General features: G+C 31.1%; 2 protein-coding genes across 2 annotated transcripts; one reads left to right on the top strand and one right to left on the bottom strand.

Annotated features, from left to right (window-relative positions):
* Positions 1-1,362: 1,362 nt before the first annotated feature.
* LOC124933526 (probable disease resistance protein At4g27220) lies at positions 1,363-4,903 on the top strand. Its single transcript, XM_047473941.1, has 2 exons — positions 1,363-4,157; positions 4,305-4,903. The coding sequence occupies exons 1-2, from the start codon at positions 1,374-1,376 to the stop codon at positions 4,779-4,781; spliced, it is 3,261 nt and encodes a 1,086-aa protein (XP_047329897.1). The 5' UTR covers positions 1,363-1,373; the 3' UTR covers positions 4,782-4,903.
* Positions 4,904-11,895: 6,992 nt separating this feature from the next.
* LOC124935451 (glucan endo-1,3-beta-glucosidase, basic isoform-like) lies at positions 11,896-24,288 on the bottom strand. The gene is made up of 4 exons (XM_047475884.1): positions 23,927-24,288; positions 23,786-23,810; positions 13,033-13,201; positions 11,896-12,830 (listed from the first exon to the last, which is right to left on the bottom strand). The coding sequence occupies exons 1-4, from the start codon at positions 24,286-24,288 to the stop codon at positions 11,896-11,898; spliced, it is 1,491 nt and encodes a 496-aa protein (XP_047331840.1).
* Positions 24,289-24,509: the final 221 nt, after the last annotated feature.

Here is a 24,509-nt window from a genome sequence, read left to right as displayed (position 1 = left end):
ATTTATATATATATATATATATATATATATATATATATATATATATATATATATATATATATATATATATATATATATATATATATATATATATATATATATATATATATATATATATATATATATATATATATATACGTGGGGTGGGATAATTAAATTTTATAAAAATAAAATAAAAACATTTTAGTTAATAAATTAATAATTTTACTATTAAAAAAATGGTAAAAAGTGTCCGCTTAAAAAAAAACATAAAACTGAAGATGCCCTTAATTGTAAAAAGTGTCGGCGCTTAAAAAAAAAAGTTGGGTGAAATTTTTATTTTTTTTTGGACGAAATTGTTCATGTCGCGAGACGCTACCGACATTCGCGAGACGCAACCGGCATTCGCGAGACGCAACTGACATTTGCGAGACGATTTTTTTAAAAAAAAAAATCGTCTTGTGAATGCCGGTTGTGTCTCGCGAATGTCGGGTGCGTCTCGCGAATGCCGGGTGCATCTCGTGAATTCCGGGTGCGTCTTGCGAATGCCGGGTGCGTCTCGCAATTGCCGGCATTCGCGAGACGAATTTTTTTTAAAAAAAAAATAATTAATTCGTCACGCGAATGCCGGTTGCGTCTCACAACGAGGGCATTTTCGTCCAAAAAAAATAAAAGTGTTACCAACGCTATTTTTTTTTTTTGTAAGTGCTGACACTTTTTTGCCATTAAAGACATCGTCTCATCAAATTTTCAAATTTCCCCTGTATGGTGAGATAATTAAATTTTATAAAAATAAAAACATTTTAGTTAATAAATTAATTATTTTACTATTAAAAAGAGAGATAATTTTTTATGATAAATATTTTTCAATTAATTATGAAAATATAATATTATTACAAATTTTTTTTTAAGAAACCAATAGAGGGAAATAAAATTATAGACAATGTTTTACTATCAAATTTGTGGGTTCATTAGCAAGAGGGATGAATTGAACTTTAAAGTGGTGGTGACTACTCTAATAACCACTTTTTGGGCATCAAGAATTATAGAGACTACATTATTGACGTCTTGACGAATTACTACTTCCTCTCCGAAATTATGACTGAAGAACTCTAATAAAGTTGTTTATACAATTTAGTCATTTTCTTAACCATATTTGTTTATAAAATGATACCTATTTAATTTAAAAAATAATAATTGCTTGCCAATATTTTGAAACTGGAACATACATGTCCCACTAAAAAAGAAAATTTGACTTGTGCCACAAACTCCAACTCCGCGTAATAATTATAACGCACACTTGGGATATCATTTCTATCTTCCTTGTTCAGATTTTCTTCATTCATTTTTAGAAAGAAACACACACGTATAGCGAGTACAAAAGATATATACAAATGGCAGAAACGGTTTGTTTGAATGTAGGAGGAAAGATTGCAGAATTGTTGTTTAAGCCAATTCAACGACAATTTGGCTATCTCTTCTGCTTCAACAATAACATTCAAGACCTCCAAACTCGACTAGACCAACTAAAAGCATTGAGAAACGATGTACAAGCAAGGGAAGATGCTGCAAAGAGGATGCGCCAAACTCTCGGTGAAACAGCCGAGTTGTGGACTAAGGATGCAAATGGAATAATTGTAAAAGCAGAGAGTGTTCTCAATGATAAGGCCCAGCTTCTAAAAGGGTGTTTCTCAATCAAATGGTGTCCTAATATAAGCTTGCGCTTTTCATTGGGCAGGAAGGGGAAGAAGTTATCTCTGGTACTCATCGAGCTTCTTCAATCCGGTGGTCAGTTGCCACACACAGGTCACGCCTTACCCATGCCGTCCATAAATATGCGCGATTACAATGGAGATGCTCAAGATTTCGACAGTCGAAGTCAGATTATGCAAGACATCATTCATATGTTAAGGGACGACAATACAATGTTAATTGGGATATGCGGGATGGGAGGCATTGGAAAGACAACGTTCGCTATGCAAGTTCTTCAAAAGGTAAAAGATTTCCATAAGCATTTATTTGAAATTCAAGTTATTTCGTCTGTCTCGAGTAGTCCCAATTTCAATGTTATCCAACAAAAAGTGGCAGAGATGATAGGAGAGTTTTCAGTTAAAGAAATGGTGAATGAGTTTGAAAGAGCGCATTGTTTACGAAACGCTCTTAGTAACAAAAAAGTTGTTATCTTGTTGGACGATGTTTGGGAAGAGTTTGATTTAAATGCTTTTGGTTTTCCATTAGCAAAATCAGATGCTGGGTGTTGCTGTAAAATTATTTACACATCTAGAAATAAAGATTTGTGGTCAGGTGAACAGAACATTACCAAACAAGAAATCTCCCTTGAAATATTGTCACGTGAAGAAGCCTTGAATTTGTTTAAAAGAAAAGTGAATATGTCTGATGATGATATAGAATTCCATTGGAAGAATGAAATAGGAAGAAAAATTGTGAATGAATGTACAGGACTGCCCCTCGCGCTTGAAGTCGTAGGAGGCGCTCTCGTAAATAAGAGCAAATACGCGTGGAACGATATGCTTTTCAAGTTGCAGAGTCAACAACTACACAATGACAAGATAGACAAGGTCGTGCAGACGAGTTATGACTTGTTAGAAGATCCCAATGCCAAATGTTTGTTCTTGCTATGCTGTTTATTCCAAGATGATGAAGAGATTCCTATTGAGACGTTGTATCGTTATGCGGTGGGTTTGCAACTCTTCAAAGGTATAAATGATCTAAAATGTATAAGTGACCGTGTCTACACCTTACTAGACGAACTAACAAGGAAACATTTACTAATGAAGGTTAAGGAATATGGAGTGAAGATGCATGATGTGGTGAGAGATGTGGGAATTTCAATTGCTAAACAAGAACATAACGGTTTTAGTTTTCTAAAGTGTTATGGTGAACATGAACAAGAGAACACCCTTAGTCCGCACACTAAGATGATTTCTATATTATTCCAAAAGCGTTCAGAAGTCCCCGATACGATGGAATTTCGAGGTTCAAAATTGGAACTGCTACGGTTGGATAGTTCACATTTTTATGCTAAAATATCTAGAAATTTATTTCAAGGTGCGAATAATCTCAAAGTTCTAGATATAGTCGGCGGCATTATTACTGAGTTTCCTAATTCTTCTTCTTTTCCATACTTAGCCAAGTTGAAAATGTTATCCCTAAAGGGATTGACTTTGCATACGACAACCAATGTATCTTTCATTGGACATATTAAGTGCTTGGAGATCCTCAGCCTTCGAAAGTCCCGTATAAAATCTTTGACAAACGAAATAAGTAAGTTATCAAACTTAAAATTGTTGGATTTGTCTGGGTGCAATTGTTTCATAAACAATGGTATTTTTTCTAAGCTTACTAATCTACAAGAATTGTATATGTGGGGTAGTTTTAAGGATTGGAGGCTACAAACAGACGATGTTAATGGTGGAGACAATAATGCAGCAGCAGGACTAGATGAATTGAATTGTTTACATAAATTGTGGAGATTGGAATTGGAAGTACCCAACATAGAACAAGTGCCGAGAGATGTTAGGCTATTTTTTTCTTCAAAGTTAGAAGAATTCAAGATAAGAATAGGAGGAGAAGAAAATATTAAATTTGGAAGTGGAGAAAGACAACTGTTGTTGAAAAATGTTAGAGACAATAACAGTTTGTTACATGAACTTGGCATCTTAATAGAAAAGGGCATTACCAGTTTATCTATAAGCAATGATCTTGGCATGTGGGAGAAAATGCATTTAAACAGTTTCCTATCATTGAGAAAAGTTTCCCTTAAACATTGTGGATCAATTATTACTCTTTTTCCACAGTCACAATCATTGCCACAGAATTCTGAAATAGAAGATATCAATGGACTTGGGCGCTATTTGAAGCATATCGAAATATACGAATGCAATCAAATGAGGCACTTATGTTCTACAACAATATCGAGGCATCTCACAAATCTTCAAGTTCTTATTCTCCAAAATTGTGAGGTGACAGAAGAGGTTGTTAATATTTACAATGAGGCGGAACAACTCAAGAAAATTGAGTTCAATGCTTTGAAAACTCTTAAATTTTGTAACTTGCCGAGGCTGGAATGTTTTTGCAAAGGAATAAACGATATTTATTTCCATAAATTAAAGACATTGAAGCTAGAAGGATTGGAGCAATTTATCTTTCCGACTAAGGTACGACTATATATATATATATATTTCATGATTACTATGTACACAACTTTTAGTAATAAATGAAAAGATCAATCAATTAGTTTAAGGAGAAAACAATTGCATATTCTATCAAATGAGTAATTTTTAATTATATTTATTATTTTGTAGTTGGAAATACCTTGTTTGGAGGTGCTAAATATCTTATCTATTCCAAATATTGTAACTCTGTGCCACATCGTGGCTCCATCCCTAAAAGAGTTGTACATTAAAAGATGTCACAACTTGAGATATGTCTTCTCGACCAGATTCTTGATAAGTATTTCTCATCTCGAAATTCTAACCATTAGAGAATGCAAAATGTTGAAGGGAGTAATAGGAGTATCTACGGGTGTAGAAGTACAGTGGGAAAAAGCAATTGAATTCTCTAATTTGATGAGATTGTATCTTGGATTCTTAGACAAATTCACAAGTTTTGTCATCGACAACAACAATTTGGACAATGAAGAGGAAAAGTCGCAGCAAAGAACACTACTTTATTATGATGAGGTAATAGTAAGTGAAAATTTGTTCTTAGTTAAGGGTAGTAGAATTAAATTGGGAATAACTTTATTAATAAAAATTATTGTAATATGGAGATTTCCCTGATTAATGTAAATGGATGTGTTTTATTTTGTATGCAGGTCTCATTTCCTTGCTTAGAAATGTTGAGTATAGATGCTTTGCCAAATATAAATTATATAGTAGGATGGAGAGATGAACGTAAAAAAGAACAGAGGCATCTTCATGATTATGACAAGGAATTTCACTTTGGGTTGTACTTGTTTAATTTAAGAAATTTAATACATATCTATGATATCAACAAGCCAGGACTTGCAGTGCTTTTATTTCAAAACTTGACAGTCCTGTTAGTTGGTGGATGTAGGAAATTGAGATATTTGTTTTCGGAGAATACAGGTAGAGTCGCTGGCAAGCACCTTGTGAATCTAGAAATCTCTAATTGTCCAATGATAGAAGTGGTGATGAAGAAAAATGATGAATTAATAGAGGAGGATGATGATAAAGCTGGAGGAAGTAATTCTCTCGAAAATAGTCATTTCTTTCCACTCCTTAAGACATTGAGACTCAGGAAGCTATCAACTTTGAGGAGCTTTAGTGATGATGTTGCTTATACTTTGTCCTTGCCCTCACTCTTGAAGCTCTGGGTATTAAGATGCCCCAAGCTAGAGGCATTCTCTCCCGGTTATTTGGATTCTCCAAGGCTGCATACTTTCTATTGTAATGGTGATGAATTAACACCGAATACTTGGAATGGTGATATTAACAACAAATTGCGAAATTTATTTTTCAAGGTACTCTCTCCGTCTCTCACACATTTATTTTTGCGTAGTGATTCTTTCTTATAAAGATTTTATAGTTAAATTGACTAGATTATTTTTGATAGACACAGAATGAAGAACCAATAGAGAGACTGGAGAAAATGGATGAAGATGATGAATGGTGATGAATTAGTGAATGGGTAATTCACTCAAACAAATTAAGAAGCAATTAATGGGAAAGTATGTTCTGTTCTGATCTGTTATCTGTTATGTTTCCATTCATGGTTTCTTAAATTACATGTGATTACTAATGTAAGTATGGACATTCACATGATTGCTCATCTTACTGTTGTCTAGTCTAGGGCTGCTTAAAACATTGTTTGGTACCTAATTAATTGATCACTTTTTGTGGGAAATTAAAATAAGTATCTGCTTAATTTGTTTTTGCTGATCATGAACCTTGTTTCGCGACATTCATGCAGATTAGAAAGCCTCCAATTTGTTTCCAACAAAAGTCTTTCTACATTACCATTGATTCATGTCAAGAATTGATGAACTGATTGTCTCTATTGATTCATGTCAAGAATTTCACAATTTATTGATTTATCCAACCTCCAGAACTGAAATAATTTGCATTCAGCTTTATTTTTCCTCTCATCTTAAAACTGACTTTTACACCTTATTGACATTACTAAATTATGTGATTGATTCAAGTGTTTTGCTGATGAACCTTTTTTTCATGCAGATTGGCAAAACGGGAAAGCAGGAGATGAAGAAAAAGATTGATGAAGCCATTAAAGATAAATAATAGATATATAGAGATGAATGTAACACTCTTCTCAAATTACCTCAACTATTATTTCATTGATCAAGTAACAGACTTTGTGCTATAATGTTGTTCTTGATGTTTTTTGTTGCTATATTTGTTCTTGATGGATAACAAGTGTTTGAAAAATATGTTGTCGACAATTTGATCCTATTTTAAATTAGTATTTGGCACTTTTCTTCATGTAGGATTAAGAAACAAAAAATAAATTACTTCAATCCACCACCAGCCTCGAAGATGCATCCTTTGGTATTCTTCTGCTATAATATTGTAGGTTTAGTATGTTTTATGTTTCTATTGAATGTGAAATATGAAGATCCATAACCAAAACTAATATGAATAAAATGTTAAAAATAGACTATGATTTATTCTGTGAATGAAGCTACAACGTTCCACTTTGTGTCTTTCAATTCAATCAAAATGTTTTCAGTTGAAATTTAACAAAATTATTATTTTTATTTTTGGAAAAACGATTTATTTGCGATTTTATTAAAATCCCAAAAGGGAAGAAAAAAACGGACATAGTTCATTTGCTTTATTCTAACAACCTAGAATAATCAAATGTTTGGTAAATCAAAGAAACAAGTCAAATGAATTACAAACACTCAAACACTTAATCTTTCAACTCACTTTGAGTTTTTCGGAACTAGTGACTTCTTCATAAGTGATTCTCCATTCTTGACATAGGCTCCATTCTCGCTCACCCTCGAGAATTCAAGAACAAAGAATAATACACAACTTTCAAAAATAAAGATTAAAAAAATATTTCAAGAATATTACAATAAAATTGAGATGAATAAATTTGAAAATGGTGTATGTATATTAAAAATGATAATAATCGTTTAAGAATAACGACAAATCATTACATGAAAAAACTACGTAATAGATTATCGAGTTCGTAAGTTCTTGAGAAAAAAATGATTAACTCTCTGACCGACTCTGTCGACTTTTCATAAGAAATCTTATAAAGTATCATAATAATAGTATTATGAATGATACGCATAAGAAGATTATAATCATTAAATGTTCGGTGATTTCTCTCTAAGCAGATAATCCACCAAAAAATAATTGGGATTGTAACTCAAATATTTAGGTCTGTCAGCAGCCGCATCATTCCAAATTTCTTAGTAACTCCCCAAGGAATCCGGCATCACCTAGTGATTGTCAATAATACTTCACAAAAAACTTCAGATACTAACTACCCTCATCAATGCACAAATAAGCGAGTTTCCGATTCAACATGCTTGTGACATATACGACTAACTATAATATTTTTTCATGCACATATCATCCTTAAGAATTCAATTGTAAATAACGCTCGACCCATAGAACGAGATTTTTGATGGAATCTTTGACTCTCAAAGTTTTTTTCAACAAAAATTATATTGCATCATCTTAGTAAACAAATTGTAGCAATGCCCCACGTGGAAACTATCAATGTCTTCCCAACGCATAACGTCTTATTTAGAGGTGGACACTTATTTGCATCCACTAAAGAAAAACTCTATAATGGGACAAATCTCCATAATGTTTAATCTACTTCTATATTTAATTCGGCTAGTAAAACCACTAGACCGATGATCAAACATGTCTTTAACTAGAGTATTTATACATATAACAATGAAAGCAAGTTCACGATACGTCGTAACTAAACTTTTGACACTACACCAAATATCGTTCAAAAAACAAATCGAAGAACCATCCCCCACAATGAATCTAGACTACTCACAAAAACTTTTCCACGTACAATAAATTCCTCCAATTGATACACCGCTAGTTAATTAGAAACTTTGGTGAACCAATCAGACCAATCATTATTATAATTACATCTAATCATCGATGCCCAAAGATATTCGACTCCGTTGGAAATCTGCTACACCATTTTGCTAAAAGAGCCTTATTAAAGTAAATAAGATCTCGAATATATAAACCTTCTCGATCTTTAAAATATTTAACTTTATTCCAAATAATTAAATAAAAAAACGATGAGTTAGAAGATCCCATAAAAAATTACACATTATTTTCTCAATTTTCACCGCCATGCTCTTAGGGGAATGAATAAAGACATCATATAAGTGGCCATAAATGTCAACACTCTTAATGAAGATTAGTCGACCCCTTTTCAGATTATTTTGATTTTCCATCTAGATAGTTTACATCTCATTTTAGTGATAATTGGGTTCTAAGAGACATTGGATCGTAATTTAGCACATAATGACATGCCAAGATATGTTGAAGGAAGACCACCAATTATGAATATCCCCAACATATTTTCTAATCTTATACTTCTTATATTCAAAATAGAATATGAGAAAAAGATGTATTACTTATAATATTAATTTGAAGATCGGAACATTCACCGAACAACCATAAAATATCCCATAGGTTTTTAAAATTCATGTAGGTAGCTCGAATCATGCAAAGCGGGTCATCAGTAAAAAGAAAATGTGATATGAAAAAAAATATATTATTGACCCACAAATCACTTTGCGAATGAGTATCGAGTTTTTGTGAAAGCCATTATTTTTTTAGAGAGATTCCATAAAAATGACAAACAAGAGGAGAGAGTGGATTACCTTGTTTGATCGCTTAGGAGATCTCGGAAAATCTTTGAGAACTCTCATAACAATGACAAAAAAACTTAATCGGCAAGAGGCAAAATCTAATCTAGCCAATCTATTTTTCAATCATTCTCATTATGTCCATTACATCAAATACATGCTCCAAATTGATGTAATCATAAGCTTTTTCAATGTCTAACGTGACAAAAGTATATCTGTCACCTATTGAATTAATTAAGTCAATGTACTCATTATCTATTAATACAACATCTTATATTTGACGATATTTGATAAACGTCATCTGATTACTAGATAAACTGTCTCTAACACCCTCTATAACCTATTGGCCAAACATTTTGCGATAATTTTATAGAAAGACGAAACGTGACTTATAAGCCTAAAATTCTTCACATTAATTAATAGTCTTTGGAGTTTTACGAATGAAACATATCAAATTAGAGTTCCAAATCTTATCAAATGATGAAAAATGATAAATTGTTTCCAAAGTTCTAGTCTTAAGGAAGTTCACGTCTTCTTAAAAAAATCTAAAGTAAATTCGTCGCATCCCAACGTCGCACCCTTAATGGTCTCCTCAACCTCCTTTATCAAAAAACGAGCCTCCAACACATCTCTTTTGTTTTTGTGCTATACTAATTAAATAAAAAACAATACCATTCAATTTAGATTTGACCATAAATGGCTCAAAATTTGACAATATTTATAGAGATGTATGGTTCACTATCATTAATTTTTCCCTCAATCGAGATCAAATTAATCACATTATTTCTTTTTTGCGTGTTAGAGATCTAATGAAAAATTTTGGTGTTACTAATTAAATAAAAAACAATACCATTCAATTTAGATTTGACCATAAATGGCTCAAAATTTGACAATATTTATAGAGATGTATGGTTCACTATCATTAATTTTTCCCTCAATCGAGATCAAATTAATCACATTATTTCTTTTTTGCGTGTTAGAGATCTAATGAAAAATTTTGGTGTTTCTATCACCGACTCTTAACTATGTAGCTCTATTTTGCTAGCCAGCCCTAATATCTTCTTCCTTACACATTTTCTTTATTTTTTTAATTTAAAAAAAAAACTGCCTTAAAAATACATATAAAAATAATACAAAATTGCAGCCAATTGCAAGAATAAAAGCCATAGGGCCGGAATGTTTGGACCATGGGGTTAAGGATCTGGACGTAGGTTGATTTAGTGGTTAATTAGCTAGTGAAAACACGGGAGGCCTTCGGTCGGATTTGAGGCTAGTGGGCTGAAGCCCTAGGGTAAGGCAACCAATGCACTTGTATAGGGCCCCCACTTTTATAGGGCCCCTATTTTTTTATATTTAATAATATTATATTATTAATATTATTTTTTCCTCTTTTTTCTCTTTTAATATTAAATATATATTATAAAAATAATTTTTTTTATCTCCTTTTTAGTCTCGTATTTCTCTCTCCTATTATAATATATAAATTATTTATATTTTATTTTATTGATTAAAATTAATTTTTTTTAGGGCCCAAAATTTAAATTTACATAAACTCCCAAAATCTCATCCTTCTCAGGGCCGGCTCTGGGCAGAAGACACTCTGTCATTGGTAGGCCGCCTCGGTTGAAAGGGTGACCAAACCTCTGGCTGAATTTAATTTATCCACAATTCGGACTTGTAGGGGCTTGAAAACATTTCCCTCGATCATGGGAACTATTCTCCCTTCTCCAACGGTCATGTGGCGGCCGGGAACGGATTGTTGGTGACAAGTTGTAAAAAATGAAGCTTCGTCGGAAAAACGGGAATCCCCTCATTTCCAATCGAAATTCATTTCTATTTTTATCATAAGATTCCCTTAATATATAGAAACTAAAACCAAACACCCAAAACCGACATGGAGTGACCTGACAAGATGTGCAAGGAAAAACCCGATCATAATATCATTTAAAAAAAGCAAAACGTGAATTAAACCAATAGTAGAATGTCTAGAATTGATCGTCATTTTGGGTTCTCATTCTTCAGCAAGAGTTCAAAAACAACAACCCGACGTTTAATTTTTTAAAATTAAAATTGGACGTTTCTTGTATGTGATGAATGGAATGGTTCTAATTCGCTTAAAAGTTCTTAAATCATTCAAAGGTTCCAATCAAAAAATTAAAATAACAAAACATTATACACAAATGACAACACTCAAATATATGGACATTAAACTTATCACCAGCAGAGTCTCATATTGTGGGTAAAACCCTAAAATTATCATGCTACCTTTCATATAAAAAAACAACTACCATAAGAAGGAAAATATATAGTTCAATAAACTACTAGCGGAAAGTTTATGCGCCGAAAAATTAGTTGATTTGGCGCCTGCAAAAGTGTCTCTCTTTCTTTTCAGTTTCTTCTCTATATGACAATTTGCACTCAACTCTCTACACATTTGGGAAAGCTTGGGTATTGTGAAGTGATAGAACATCAAGAACATTTTAATCTATTTATTATGCAGCAAGTGTTAGAACATCAAGAACGCTAATTACTTCTTCCTAGTGTATGTATAGGTGAATCAATTTTTACACAAGTACATGATTTCGATTCAAATGTAATTCGAGGGAAATTGATTAATGATTTTCCATAGCTGAAACTGAAATCGATCAAACTTACAATTATCTTGCAATAGATAAACTACCTGGAATGTTGCAATCGTAATACATTCTTATGTATACACTTTTTAATGAAGATTTTGAATATAGGTCTCCCCATATGGGATACATAAGTGAATTTGCAAAAATCAACATATGTAAGCCCATAAACTATATATGATTTTATCCATGTGTGTTATTGAATATTGTATGAATGTGTTACATTTTGGCCCATCAAATAAATGATTTGCAATAATGAAACAAATGTTTATAACAAACAAGTGCAACACAATAAAAGTGAATCAAAACAATAACAAGAACTTATCAATACAAGTGCAAATATAAGATACAAACATTTTATTTATTGTAAATTTTCCCTCAAGAAAAAACTGAAAATGTCTGGCATGTTGTCTGCTATTGTTTTTAGGCAAAATTAATTGGATACTTGATTTGTTTGTCTGGAGTAAACAAACCCCAAAACTTCTCATACTCGGGAGTTTTCTGATTCTCATCAAACATGGCAAAGATGTAAGTCTCTATTAACTTTCCAGGCTTCTTGGGTGTTCCACGACCACTCTTGACATGATCAATAAGTTTAAGAATATAACTCTTTTGATTCTCAAGGCTTGCTCCATTCCCTCCGCTCGTAGGCCACCCTGTCTCCGACACAACGATCTCCACAGACCCAGCCCCGGCCTTCTCCAACGCCCAATAAAAAGCGTCGATCATAGCATCTAACAAGTTCTGGTACCCTAAAGCATTGTCATTTACCACAATTCCTGGTGAATTGAAGAGCGCATAATCAAGCGCCACATTTCCATTGGACCCGGAATAGGCGAAGTAAGGGTAAACATTGAGAAACAGGGGAGAACCGTTTAAAGCGAGAAATTTCGCTATTGGGGTAATGAACTCGTTTGCATCGGCACTGAACACGCCTTTCGATGGTGGGTAGGACTCTCCTAGGAGACCACAGTGGACGGCTGTGGTTACCCGAATTTGGTTTATTAGACCGGCATCAGAAACCGCGGTTAGCAAGTTTTGCATGGCTGATAGAATAAATTGTAACTGGAATTCGTTTCCAACCACGATATACTTAAATTTAACACTGGGGTAGTTTTTGATATTGTTTTGGACCCAAGTGTTGGCTTCGTCCTGGCTTGATGCTAGCTTTTCAATATCTGCGTTGAGTACACCAACGCTAACCTCAATGTCGGATCCCCCGAGAGCTTGGAGTGCTTCTGGATTTGGATCGTAAAGTCTCAATCTCTGGATACCATTTTGTTTGTATAGGGCGATAACATCAGGCTTTGTGGGTAAATTATCGCCCATCATTCCGTAGGAAACTCCTACTTGTGCAACTGCGTTAAATACACAAAAGGTCAATTAAACAAAGATAATATCATTTTTGAAATGAGCATTTAATTATATTTTACTTCGGTTAGACAAAATAAGTTATAGGTCAAGTTGCGACAAGAGTTTGCTACATAGATAACATATTTAAAACATAGTCTTCCAAACATTTGATATTAAGGTAGGGTTGGAAGGGGTGAGATGGTTTACCTATAGGTTCCAAGCTTAGGATAAAGATTAATGCTATTTGCAAAACAATAACAAACATGTTGGATCGTGAATGCTTCATGATAATTGCCATGAAGAGAAGGAGAATTAGATTATGTGAAATGTATGGCATCTCTATGTATTTATATGAACATTTATGATTCAGATAATCCTGAAAAAAGAAACATACAAAAAGAAACAAAATAAACCAGTTTATGTGCACGACCTATAAACCATTTATTGAACAAAAGGCACTAGTGTGAACCTATTACATTGAATAGCTCAAACTGCTTTTCAAAAAAAATATAGAAATGAATAATCGTTGAAACGTCCAATCCTAAAATAACACTTTATCATTAGATTAATATTCTTGAATAACCAGTTTTTATTATTGATATGTCTATCGAGGAATCGGTGGTTTATGAGTCAGATTATTATGTCAACGAGAATATTTAAGTAGAATTCTCGACACATAATATGACGATGCATGAAAATAAATACCCCATAAAGGAGATCCTTGAATTAGATACTAAAGTGTGACCCAATGTGCACGAGATTCCACCCCTCCCGTATATTTTTCACCCAAGTTATTCTTCATCAAAAAACTACCATCATTGTTAGCTGAAGAAACTAAATGATCTACCGCAGAATTATATGCAAGTGGAAAGCGTGTCTCGAAGCCGATAAATGGTTATTTTGACAAGATTTTATTAATGATTGGAAAGATTATTGTTTAGAACGTTTATGGGTTAAATGATGGTGTGAAGAAGGGTATCATTAAGTCACTAATGGCAATCTTGGTTGTCGCATATATTGTTTTAGTGGGACTAAAATTCGAAAGATTGATCAATGGATCGTTAGAGGTCTATGTAATTAATTGGCGGTTGTGTGGTTTGGAGACTCTTGATTCTATAGAGAAGCCAGATAGAATTCTTGTTGCTTAGATTGAAGACATGTATGAGAAAATAGATGTTGATTTTGGTAGATAATCGGTTAACGTTCAATTAAGAAATTGGGAGGATAATTTACGATAGGTAATTTATGCGGACTTTGGACCGGTTCTTTCAAAATTTAAAATAAATTTCTTTAATGAGATAAAGAACGTGGCTAGTCTTTGGGACTTAAAAATTGTTTTAGCAGGTGACATGAACGAAGTTAGATTTTGGTCTAAAAGAAAAAGGGTCAGTAGGCATAGTATTCTAATGCGCGAGTTCTCAAAGACAATTGAAGAACTTGAACTTATCGCTTTGTCTTTGGAAGGTGGTCAATTCACCTTTAGGAGAGGTAATAGCAATGGGGTGAAGTTCGTTCTCGTATCAACATATTTCTAATTAGTGAATCAATATTTTGAGAGTTTCTAATATATTTCAAAAGGTTCTTCCATTGAGTTGTTCAGATCACCGACCAATCTTGATGGAACACCGAAAGATGGAGAGAACATGTCGACCATTTAAATTCGAAAATAAATGGTTGGTCGAAGAAGACTTTATATCGCGTGTGCAATCATGATGGGTGAATCAGACATCGATTGGTTCTCTATCGAGTAACCTCTTTGTGAACGTAAGGAGTCTATGTAAGCTTTTAAAAAAAATTGTGGGAGATCATGCTTTATTTTATGCTAAAATCAATGACTTGTGTAATGAAATTGATTTCATTGACGGGGATGATAAGATTCGTGAATTCTCCGCTAAAGAGGTTAGTTCTCGGATTCACATTGTGAGCAAGTTACTTGATATGTGTAAGTAGGAAGAAATTAGGGCACGTTAGTCAAGTAGAACTACATGGTTAAAAGTCGGAGATAAAAACACCAAGTTTTCCCATGGGATATCTAACGCGGAAACAATACATAATGTGATTAATTTAATCTCGATCGAGAGGGAAATTCATGATAGTGAACCTGAAATCTTTAAGAGTATTGTCAAAATCTATAAGGGTTTATTTAATGAGCTATTTAAGATCATACCTAAATTGAATGGTAGAACTTTTGATTCATTTAGTACAACGCAAAAATATAAGTTGGAGGATCGTTTTACATTGGAGGAGGTTGAGGAGCCATTAAGGGGCATGGAAGTGATAAAGCGTTGGAAATCGATGGGTTTACCTTGGGACGTCACATTTCCATGTGATTTTTTTAAGAACACGTGGTCTTTCCTTAAGATTGGAATTATGGAAGCAATTGATCAATTTTTATTGATTTTCATCATTTGATAAGAGTTGGAACTCTACTTTGATATTTCTCATTCGTAAAGCTCCAAAAACTATTGATGTGAAGAACTTTAGGCCTATTAGTCTCGTTTCGTCTTACTATAAGATTGTCAAAAAATATTTTTCCAACATGTTGCGGATGGTCTAATAATCAGATGACGTTCATCAAAACTCGTCAAATCTATGATGTTGTATTAATAGCCAATGGGTGAACTGACTTAGCTAATTCAAGAGGTGAAAATGTGTTTTTGTTAAATTAGACATCGACCAAGCTTAAAATCACGTCAATTGGGAGTTTTTGTTTGATATAATGGATAAAATGAGAATGGGTGCAAAATGGATTGGTTGGATAAAATTTTGTCTTTTGACGGATAAGTTTTCTCATTTATTAATGGGAGTTCTCGTGGATTTTCGAAAGCTCTAGAGGAATTAGACAAGGTGATCCACTCTCTCCTTTTTTTGTTCGTCATTATTATGGAAGCTATCTAAAAATGATGCCTTTCGCAGAAAAATTGGGACTCATCCGTGGAATGAGTTGTGGGTCAATAATATATTCTTTTGCCATATCACATTTGATTTTCGCTGATGAAACACTCTACATGGTTCAACCTACATATAGAAATTTTAAACACATTCGCGATATTTTATATTTATTCGGTGAATGTCCCAACCTTCGAGTTAATCTTGATAAGTCAGATTATGTTTCGAATAGAAGAATGATGAGGTTGGAAAATATGTTGGGGTTTAGAATTTGTGCTCTTTCGTCAACATATCTTGGTATGTCATTAGGGGCTAAATTACGATCCAAGGTCTCTTAGGACCCGATTATCACTAAAATAGAATGTAAATTGTCTAGATGGAAAACTAAAATAATCTCAAAAGGGGGTCAACTAATTCTCATTAAGAGTGTGTTGTCATTTATGCATGCATATATGATGTCGTTATTCATTCTCTCCAAGAGTGTGGCGGTGAAAATTGAGACAATAATGTGTAAATTTCTATGGCGATCTTCTAAATATTCATCATTTTGTCATCTAATTAGTTGATATAAAGTTAAATTTTATAAAGATTAAGGAGGTCTGAATATTCAAGATCTTATTTCTTTTAATAAGGCTCTTATATCAAAATGGTGTAGTAGATTAGTAAATATTGTCATGATTGGTCTAGTTATGTTTAATTATCCAGTGGGGTATAGAATTTGGAGGAAAATTTATTCTATATGGAAAAGTTTTTGTGAGCAGTCTAGATTCATTTTGTGGATGATTTTTTGATTTTTTGATTTTTTGGGGACGACATTTAGTATATTGTCAAAAGTCAAGCTATGACGTATCATGAACTTGTTTCCATTGCAATATGTAGAAATGCCACATTTAAAGACATGTGTGATCATCGGTCTAGTGGTTTCGCTAGTCGAATTAAATATAGAATGATATTAAACATTATGCGTTGGCAAGCAAGTGTCCCCGTCTGAACAAAACTTTATGTGTTGGCAATATATGAATAGTTTACATTCGAGTCATTGCTACAAGTTATTCACTACGATGATTCCATATATTTTTTATTAGGAAAAAACTTTGAAAGTCAAAGAATTCATCAAATATCTTGTTTTTTGGATGGAACGTTATACATGGTGGAATTTTTACGGATGATATGTGCATGAAAAATGTTGTATTATGACTAGTCGTATGTGTCACAAAGAAGTTGAATTGGAAACTCACTTACTTTTGCATTGTCGAGAGTGACTAGTATTTGGAGTCTTTTGTGGAGTATTATTGATATTTATTGAGTGATGCCCGAATATTTGGGTAGTTGCTGAAAAGTTTGGATTGATGTGCTTGATATGACAAACCTAAATATTTGGGTTATCATCCCAATTATTTTTTGGTGGACTATCTGATTTAAGAGAAATCGTCGAACTTTCAATGATCATAATTGTCTAATGCGTATCATTCATAATGTTATTATTATGACGTTTTCTGATATTCGTTTAGGAAAGTCTATCGGAGAGTTAATCGTTCTTCTCGAGAATTTACGATCTCGATGGCTTATTGAGTATCATTTTTTCTTATTTTTATTTTTCATGTCATGATTTATTATTTTGTTTAAACGATTTTTTCATTTTTAATATAGATATACATTTTTTTAAAAATATTATTTTAATTATTTAACATAATAATATATTTTTGGGTTAGAAAAGAGAGAAATTAGAGAAATTATTTGATTTTTTCAACAAATAAGATTACGCCAAGTCATTCCCTCACCAATTTCCCTTATATATATATATATATATATATATATATATATATATATATATATATATATATATATATATATATATATATATATATATATATATATATATATATATATATATATATATATATATATATAATAATAATAATAATAATAATAATAATAATGTATAACACATAATTTTAAAATATTTTATAATATAATCAAAGAAACACTTATCTAAATACTTAACTAACTTACAACTAATATTAATGGTTATTTTAAGTGTTAGTTTAATTTTTATTTTTATATAAATTTATAGTGGTTCTCGCATTACAACAAGAACTGTAATTTACAGGTTAACCAGTTCACGAAATTTAAAGTGATTAAACTAAAATATAAGATTAAAAATGTTAAGTTATCTAATATTTGTCGGTGAGGGTATGTGTGCATATTTTAATCCTTAATAAGTTAGCTTTTTAAGTTTTCATCCTAACACACAAATATATTATATGACAAATCATAACTTCTATAACACTAAAATTAATTCTAAATAAATTTTATTCACGTTTTTTATAATTATTTAATATAATATTATTTTTCTTTTCTTTTCTTTTATTGTGCTAGAAATTACTTTATAGATTGATTGTAATATATATTATGGATAACATTAATAATTTTATAATATAATCAAAGAAACACTTGTATACAAAATTAACTTACACTAAATTTATTTATTTTGATGTGTATAAATATTGATAGTGATCCTTGGATTACAACAAAGATGGTTAATTCCTATGTTGACTCGTTAATGAGATTTGAAGCAGTTATATTGAAAAAAGAAGATAAAAAATGTTAATAGAACTTAACTTTCATTATAAGTACTACAACATAATAAAATAACTCAATGATAAAAGTCGGTTCAAGAGACTAAAATGTTACGGGTTTCATTTTTTCTATAAGCGTTTTGAGTTTAGACGAGGGTCATGGCTGTGAGGTGTCATGTTAATTCTCATTTATTCAAAAAAAAAATAACCAACTAAACTATTAAGACTTTATATTTTAAATTTAACCAAATAATTTATATACACATTAATCGATTAACATGTTACATTGCCTTAAATAAATTTTTACTTTTTTATAAGTTTGTATTTTAATGGTAGAGGATTAAGCGATTTTTAATACCTAAATAGTGTTTTTTTAATATACAAATTAATCACTGGTCAAAATTTTACTCATAAAATATATATTACACAAAAATATAAATTTAATTTAACAATCATAATTATCTATTCATAAAGTATTCACATTTCACCCTCAAAATTTTAATTCAAAATTTTATGTTAATACCAATTTGACACAACATAAGATAGATAAATTTTTAAAACTCAAAAGGAACTTTAATAATTAGTTTTGAAAGGAAGAGAACGTTTCAAATGTTATGCAAACTTACAACAAAAATTTCAAATGCACAAATAAAGAATAATAATATTACAAATCATATTATACTAAATTACGAATCACACTTGATACAAATATAAAAGTAAGTGTTACAAAGATTTAAATGGAATAGTGTATATCGATATATGCTGGGTGAATTATTTATGGCTCTCATTCTGTATATTAGAATTCTCCTAATTTTTATAAAATTGTCATTTTACTCTCAATATGCAAACAAAAATCATTACAAGAATTAAGAATTATAAATTCACCTTTTGAATGGACTTTTTATTTTATAATATAAAAAGTCAAAAATCAATATTTCAAGTGATCTACATAATTTTCAACAAATTGTTATTTTCATTACTATAATCCAAACAATTTCAAGTATAAGAATTTAGAAAATGACTTAAATTGGTATTTTTGGTCTAGCTTCTTGTAGAAATTGTTAATATGTAAAAAACAATTAATATTTTATTTTTAAAATATGAATATAATATAGATGAGAATTGCTTAAAAAAATTATTTTAATCATTATTATATTTAAAATTTATTAAATTGAAACATGAAAAATGATATTGTGTATTTGATATAAATAATACAATTAAATTGAATTAAAGTCTTTTTAAGTGAATAATGGTTGAAAAAAATTGAATTTTTTGATAATTTGTAATTTATGTTACCTAATTTGTTTTGTAATCTAAGACTTTTTTCATCAAGTCACATGCCCATTAGGTTACATGTGACCAATGACTAATACTGTGGACTATTATAATCCAAATTATGAAGAAAAAAAAAATATTAGAATTGCTCAAGTGATAATATGTATGACCTCGCAGACCAAGAGTCTCAAGTTCGATTCTCATTTAAACAAACTGATTAAAAAGTGCTAAAATCAATATTGATCATAAAATTGATTGACAATAATATTTTGTCAAATAAATTTTATATTCTTGGCAAAGTGTGAAAATATTGAGATAGAGAAAAAGCTTATTCTATTTTTAAAAAATAGTATTGTCACATTTATGTCATAATAATAATTATATTTTAGATGGCCACTATAAAAAATGAAAATAACTTATTTAATATTTAGTATGCCAAATGAGATTTTATATAGATAAAACTTTATTAACTTATCAAATTCAATCTACAAAATTTAATAAAAAATGATTTATTATCAAATTTGTACACATGATACAACATAATTAATTAGACAACAAAGTTTATAAATAGATCTCAAATTGGTTTTAACTTTGTACGCTTATAAAATCAAACCTTTCTTAAAAGGAAAACGTTTTACTCGAATGGTCAAAGTTATATGTCTTACATTTTTCTTGAATCCTAGAAAATAGAGAATGAGGATCCGTAATAGTTGACTCGAGTTCATTTGAAAATAATTTATCGAAGACATATTTGTCTATTTAAGAGTGATCGCCTAATTTACTATTTAAGAAATGAGGAAAGAAAATAATTTTAGAAATTCATTTGTGAGTTTAGTTCTTCGTGACGTGTGGAAAAGGGTCTCGACGCTATGACCCACATATTTGTCAATAAAGAACGATCTCTACTTTGAAATAATTGGTCATTTGAACGGTGAGAATTGTTACACTCCATCTAAGATTAAAACCTAAGCATACACTTAGATATAGTCCGCGTCTAAGGGACCACATGTCTATTATGTTCCTAAGCATGTATCAATGATATTTAAGTGAGACTAGAATTAAATTCTTGAGATATAATATATGTCACGAGAGGGAAATATAAAGTATAAATCTGTAATTGTCCAAAATTCGAAGTTATTAGAGGCCAGTGTGGTATACATTATAATAATCATTCAGAAATTGTTTTGTAAAATTAAAGTTATGAGCTCTCACAATTTTAAAAAAATGATGCAAACATCACTTCGATAAGTTCACAAATGACAACTTTTTTCACAATTGACTAAATGCTTCGCGGTTTGTTGCATTAGCTTCGTATACGCTTATGGAGAACTTGATGATCCTCAGCTTAGACTGTCAATCATCATGTATCATGATCGAATCAAAATGACAAACCTTAGAAATTTTCATGAATTTCTTGATATTTCGATTTACTCAGCTGTTCTTTTTTTAATTAAGTGTTTGACATAGGCTTATCAATCACCCACAAACTGTTTTTAATTAATTAGTGTTTGAACATAGGCTTAGCAATCAACCACAAACTGACCAGCCCAATCCAAACACCTTGGGTTTATTTTCCATAGGCCCCTTGTTTTTAATCTTAAAAGTTATTCACCTTATAAGGTTTTACATGATAATAAATAATCATAATCTATATATATATAATGATGCTTAATTTTTAAAGTGTCCGGATTGCCGGGTCGAGAGCTGTGGTTAATTTGGATACTTGAGTCGGATTTTGGGTTGACCCGTTTTTAAATTTAAAACGGTTAAAAATAAAATTAAAAATGCTAGAGGTATGTTTCGAACTTGCAACCTAACAAAACAAGTACAACTCTTTAACCAACTAGGCTACAAAGACTTTATATTTTAAATTCAACACCAAATTTGATAAACGCGGGACGTTTTAATATTAATATAAGTTCAACTTTTTAACTAACTAATCTATATATATAATGATGCTTAATTTTTAAAGTGTCCGGATTGCCGGGTCGAGAGCTGTGGTTAATTTGGATACTTGGGTCGGATTGTGGGTTGACCCGATTTTAAATTTAAAACGGTTAAAAATAAAATTAAAAATGCTAGAGGTATGTTTCGAACTTGCAACCTAACAAAACAAGTACAACTCTTTAACCAACTAGGCTACAAAGACTTTATATTTTAAATTCAACACCAAATTTGATAAACGCGGGACGTTTTAATATTAATATAAGTTCAACTTTTTAACTAACTAATCTATATATATATATAATGGTGCTTAATTTTTAAAGTGTCCGGATTGCCGGGTCGAGAGTTGTGGTTAATTTGGATACTTGGGTCGGATTGTGGGTTTACCCGTTTTTAAATTTAAAACGATTAAAAATAAAATTAAAAATGCTAGAGGTATGTTTCGAACTTGCAACCTAACAAAACAAGTACAACTCCGGGTCGAGAACTGTGATTAATTTGGATACTTGGGTCGGATTTTGGGTTGACCCGCCTTTAAATTTAAAACGGTTAAAAATAAAATTAAAAATGCTAGAGGTATGTTTTGAACTTGCAACCTAACAAAAAAAGTACAACTCTTTAACCAACTAGGCTACAAAGACTTTATATTTTAAATTCAACACCAAATTTGATAAACGCGGGACGTTTTAATATTAATATAAGTTCAACTTTTTAACTAACTAACTAATGTATATATATATATAATGATGTTGAGTAAATGGATACTTGGGTCGGATTGTGGGTTGACCCACCCATAAACTAAAAACGGTTAAAAATAAAATTAACAATATTATCCGTAATTTTTTTCACGGTTTTTTATATTATTAATCGTGCAAATGCACGGGCTAAATGCTAGTTATTATAATATTAGATTTCGGATCTTGACAATAATGTAGACGCAATATTAATTAGAAACATATTGATATCAACCTAGACACACATATTAAGGTTTATATTTATCCTTAGATTAATGTATTAGAATGTAATAAGTAAATGAAAAATGATTTGGGGAACGAATTTAGAAGAAATAATGAGAAATGAAATAACATGGGCCAATGACTGAAAAAATAATAAAAAAATTCTCTTTCTTTTATATTTTCATTTTTCACCCAATAATGTAATGTCAAGAAATTCTCTCTCTCAATTTCCCCCTATTACTCCTCTAAATAAATAAGGTGCATGTAAAATCATATTTTTAAATTACCAAAAGTTTAAAGTATTGACCGTCGTTCGATGGGCACGTGAGACATAATGTAGACCATTTCATACTTGTAACTAACCACCGAACCAATAATATAATCTCTAAGTCGTGTTTAAACACGAGAAATTATTATTTTTTCTAATTCCTTGATTAACAAATTAGGGAAAGATTCTAAAAAATCAAAACTAGTCCAAAATGACACATTTAAACGAGATATAAATGCGTCTATTAATTTGATTTCTCGTACACTCGAGAGATGTGAGTTATGTGGCGACAATTATCGAGCCAATGCGCAATCTTCCTAGTGACGAGATTTGAGCGTAACACTTATATATATTTTTTCTAAAATTAAAAGTTTTTTTTTTAAATTAGTTTAAATAAAAAAAAAAAATCCAAGTAAATTTATAAAGCTAGCTGAATTTAAAGTTTATATCATGTCTAAACGATATTTATAGGTCTAATTGAGTTATCCCTCTTCTAGATGAGTTTTTTTTTTCTATTATAACTTACTATTTATCTAACAATTTTTTTAATAATAATCTATTAAAAATATTAATAGAAACATCTTCAATATCTTGTGAGTGATTTGTAAGACTAGAGAGAGAATCACTTGAGAATCAAGTAACACTTTCTCTTGTTTCTAGGTTAAAGAAAGAATGCAATAATTTAATTTAACCCACATAAAATCTGAAAAAATAAAATATAAAGCTGATAAAGTGTGAAAAAAATATATAAAGCTGATAAAGTGTGAAAAAAATATATAAAGCTGATAAAGTCAATATATTCTCATATCTCAAATAACTCATTCCATTTCCAATAAAATAAAAAATACACCTCTGTCATATTTACCTAATTTGGTCTCATTTAATTTCTCTTTTTTCAAATAAAATTGTTTGGATTATAATTTTTATTTTGACAAATTATAAACCTTCTCTCCCTCTCATTTGGGTCTCTTAAGTCTTAATATCCTTTTATTTCTTTAGGCGGTAGTGTTTGTACTCATTAAAAACAATTTAAGTGAACCAAACAGAACCTTAACAAGGTTGCATTGCATGTTCCTAAAGCAAAAAACAAGGCTATGTATAAAACTAAGAAATCAGATAAGAGATGGAGAGAGATTAATTAAATTACAATCTCAATTAGTTTGTACTACAATAATATTAATTCTAGCTACAAGATGATTAATTCTTGATCATCAATAAGACTTGGTTTCACGAGGATCACAGAAACAGGCGTAGATGGATCGGCATAACGAATGGAGAATGATCTGGACATAATATCTCTCTCCAAATCCTGATCTTGATCAATATTATTATAAATACATCCGGCTAACCCTTGATCAAAATTCTGTTTATACGTGAATTCATCATAAGGCACCTTAAACTTCCGTCTGCAATTACTCTTTCTCGATCCATGATGATCAAACATTCTTCTCTTCTCTCTCATCAGCTTTCTCCACATTATCTTCCATGTCCGCCCGTTTCCTCCACCGCCGCTTACCATGAACCGCCCCCTGGAGTTAGTGCTAATTTCCATAATGTTTTAGAGAGAGAAGATGGAAAAGTTAATTTCGTACGTAGATATGATAAGATAAAAATTAAACTCATGGGAATCACTTTATATAGAGAAAGTCTATGTTGGGTATATTTAAAGGCTTGATTGGTTTCAAAAATAACATATCATCAGTGTGATGTGGATCGAGTGGAGTTAATTGCTATTTATAACTTGTAAATTCTAATCGTGTTTGTATATAGCTT

The sequence above is a fragment of the Impatiens glandulifera genome, chromosome 4 (genome assembly GCF_907164915.1).
Source record: "Impatiens glandulifera chromosome 4, dImpGla2.1, whole genome shotgun sequence".
In the NCBI taxonomy this organism is placed as follows: Eukaryota; Viridiplantae; Streptophyta; class Magnoliopsida; order Ericales; family Balsaminaceae; genus Impatiens; species Impatiens glandulifera.
Note: the sequence above shows the minus strand (reverse complement) of the source record. Positions and strands in the feature narration are given on the sequence as shown.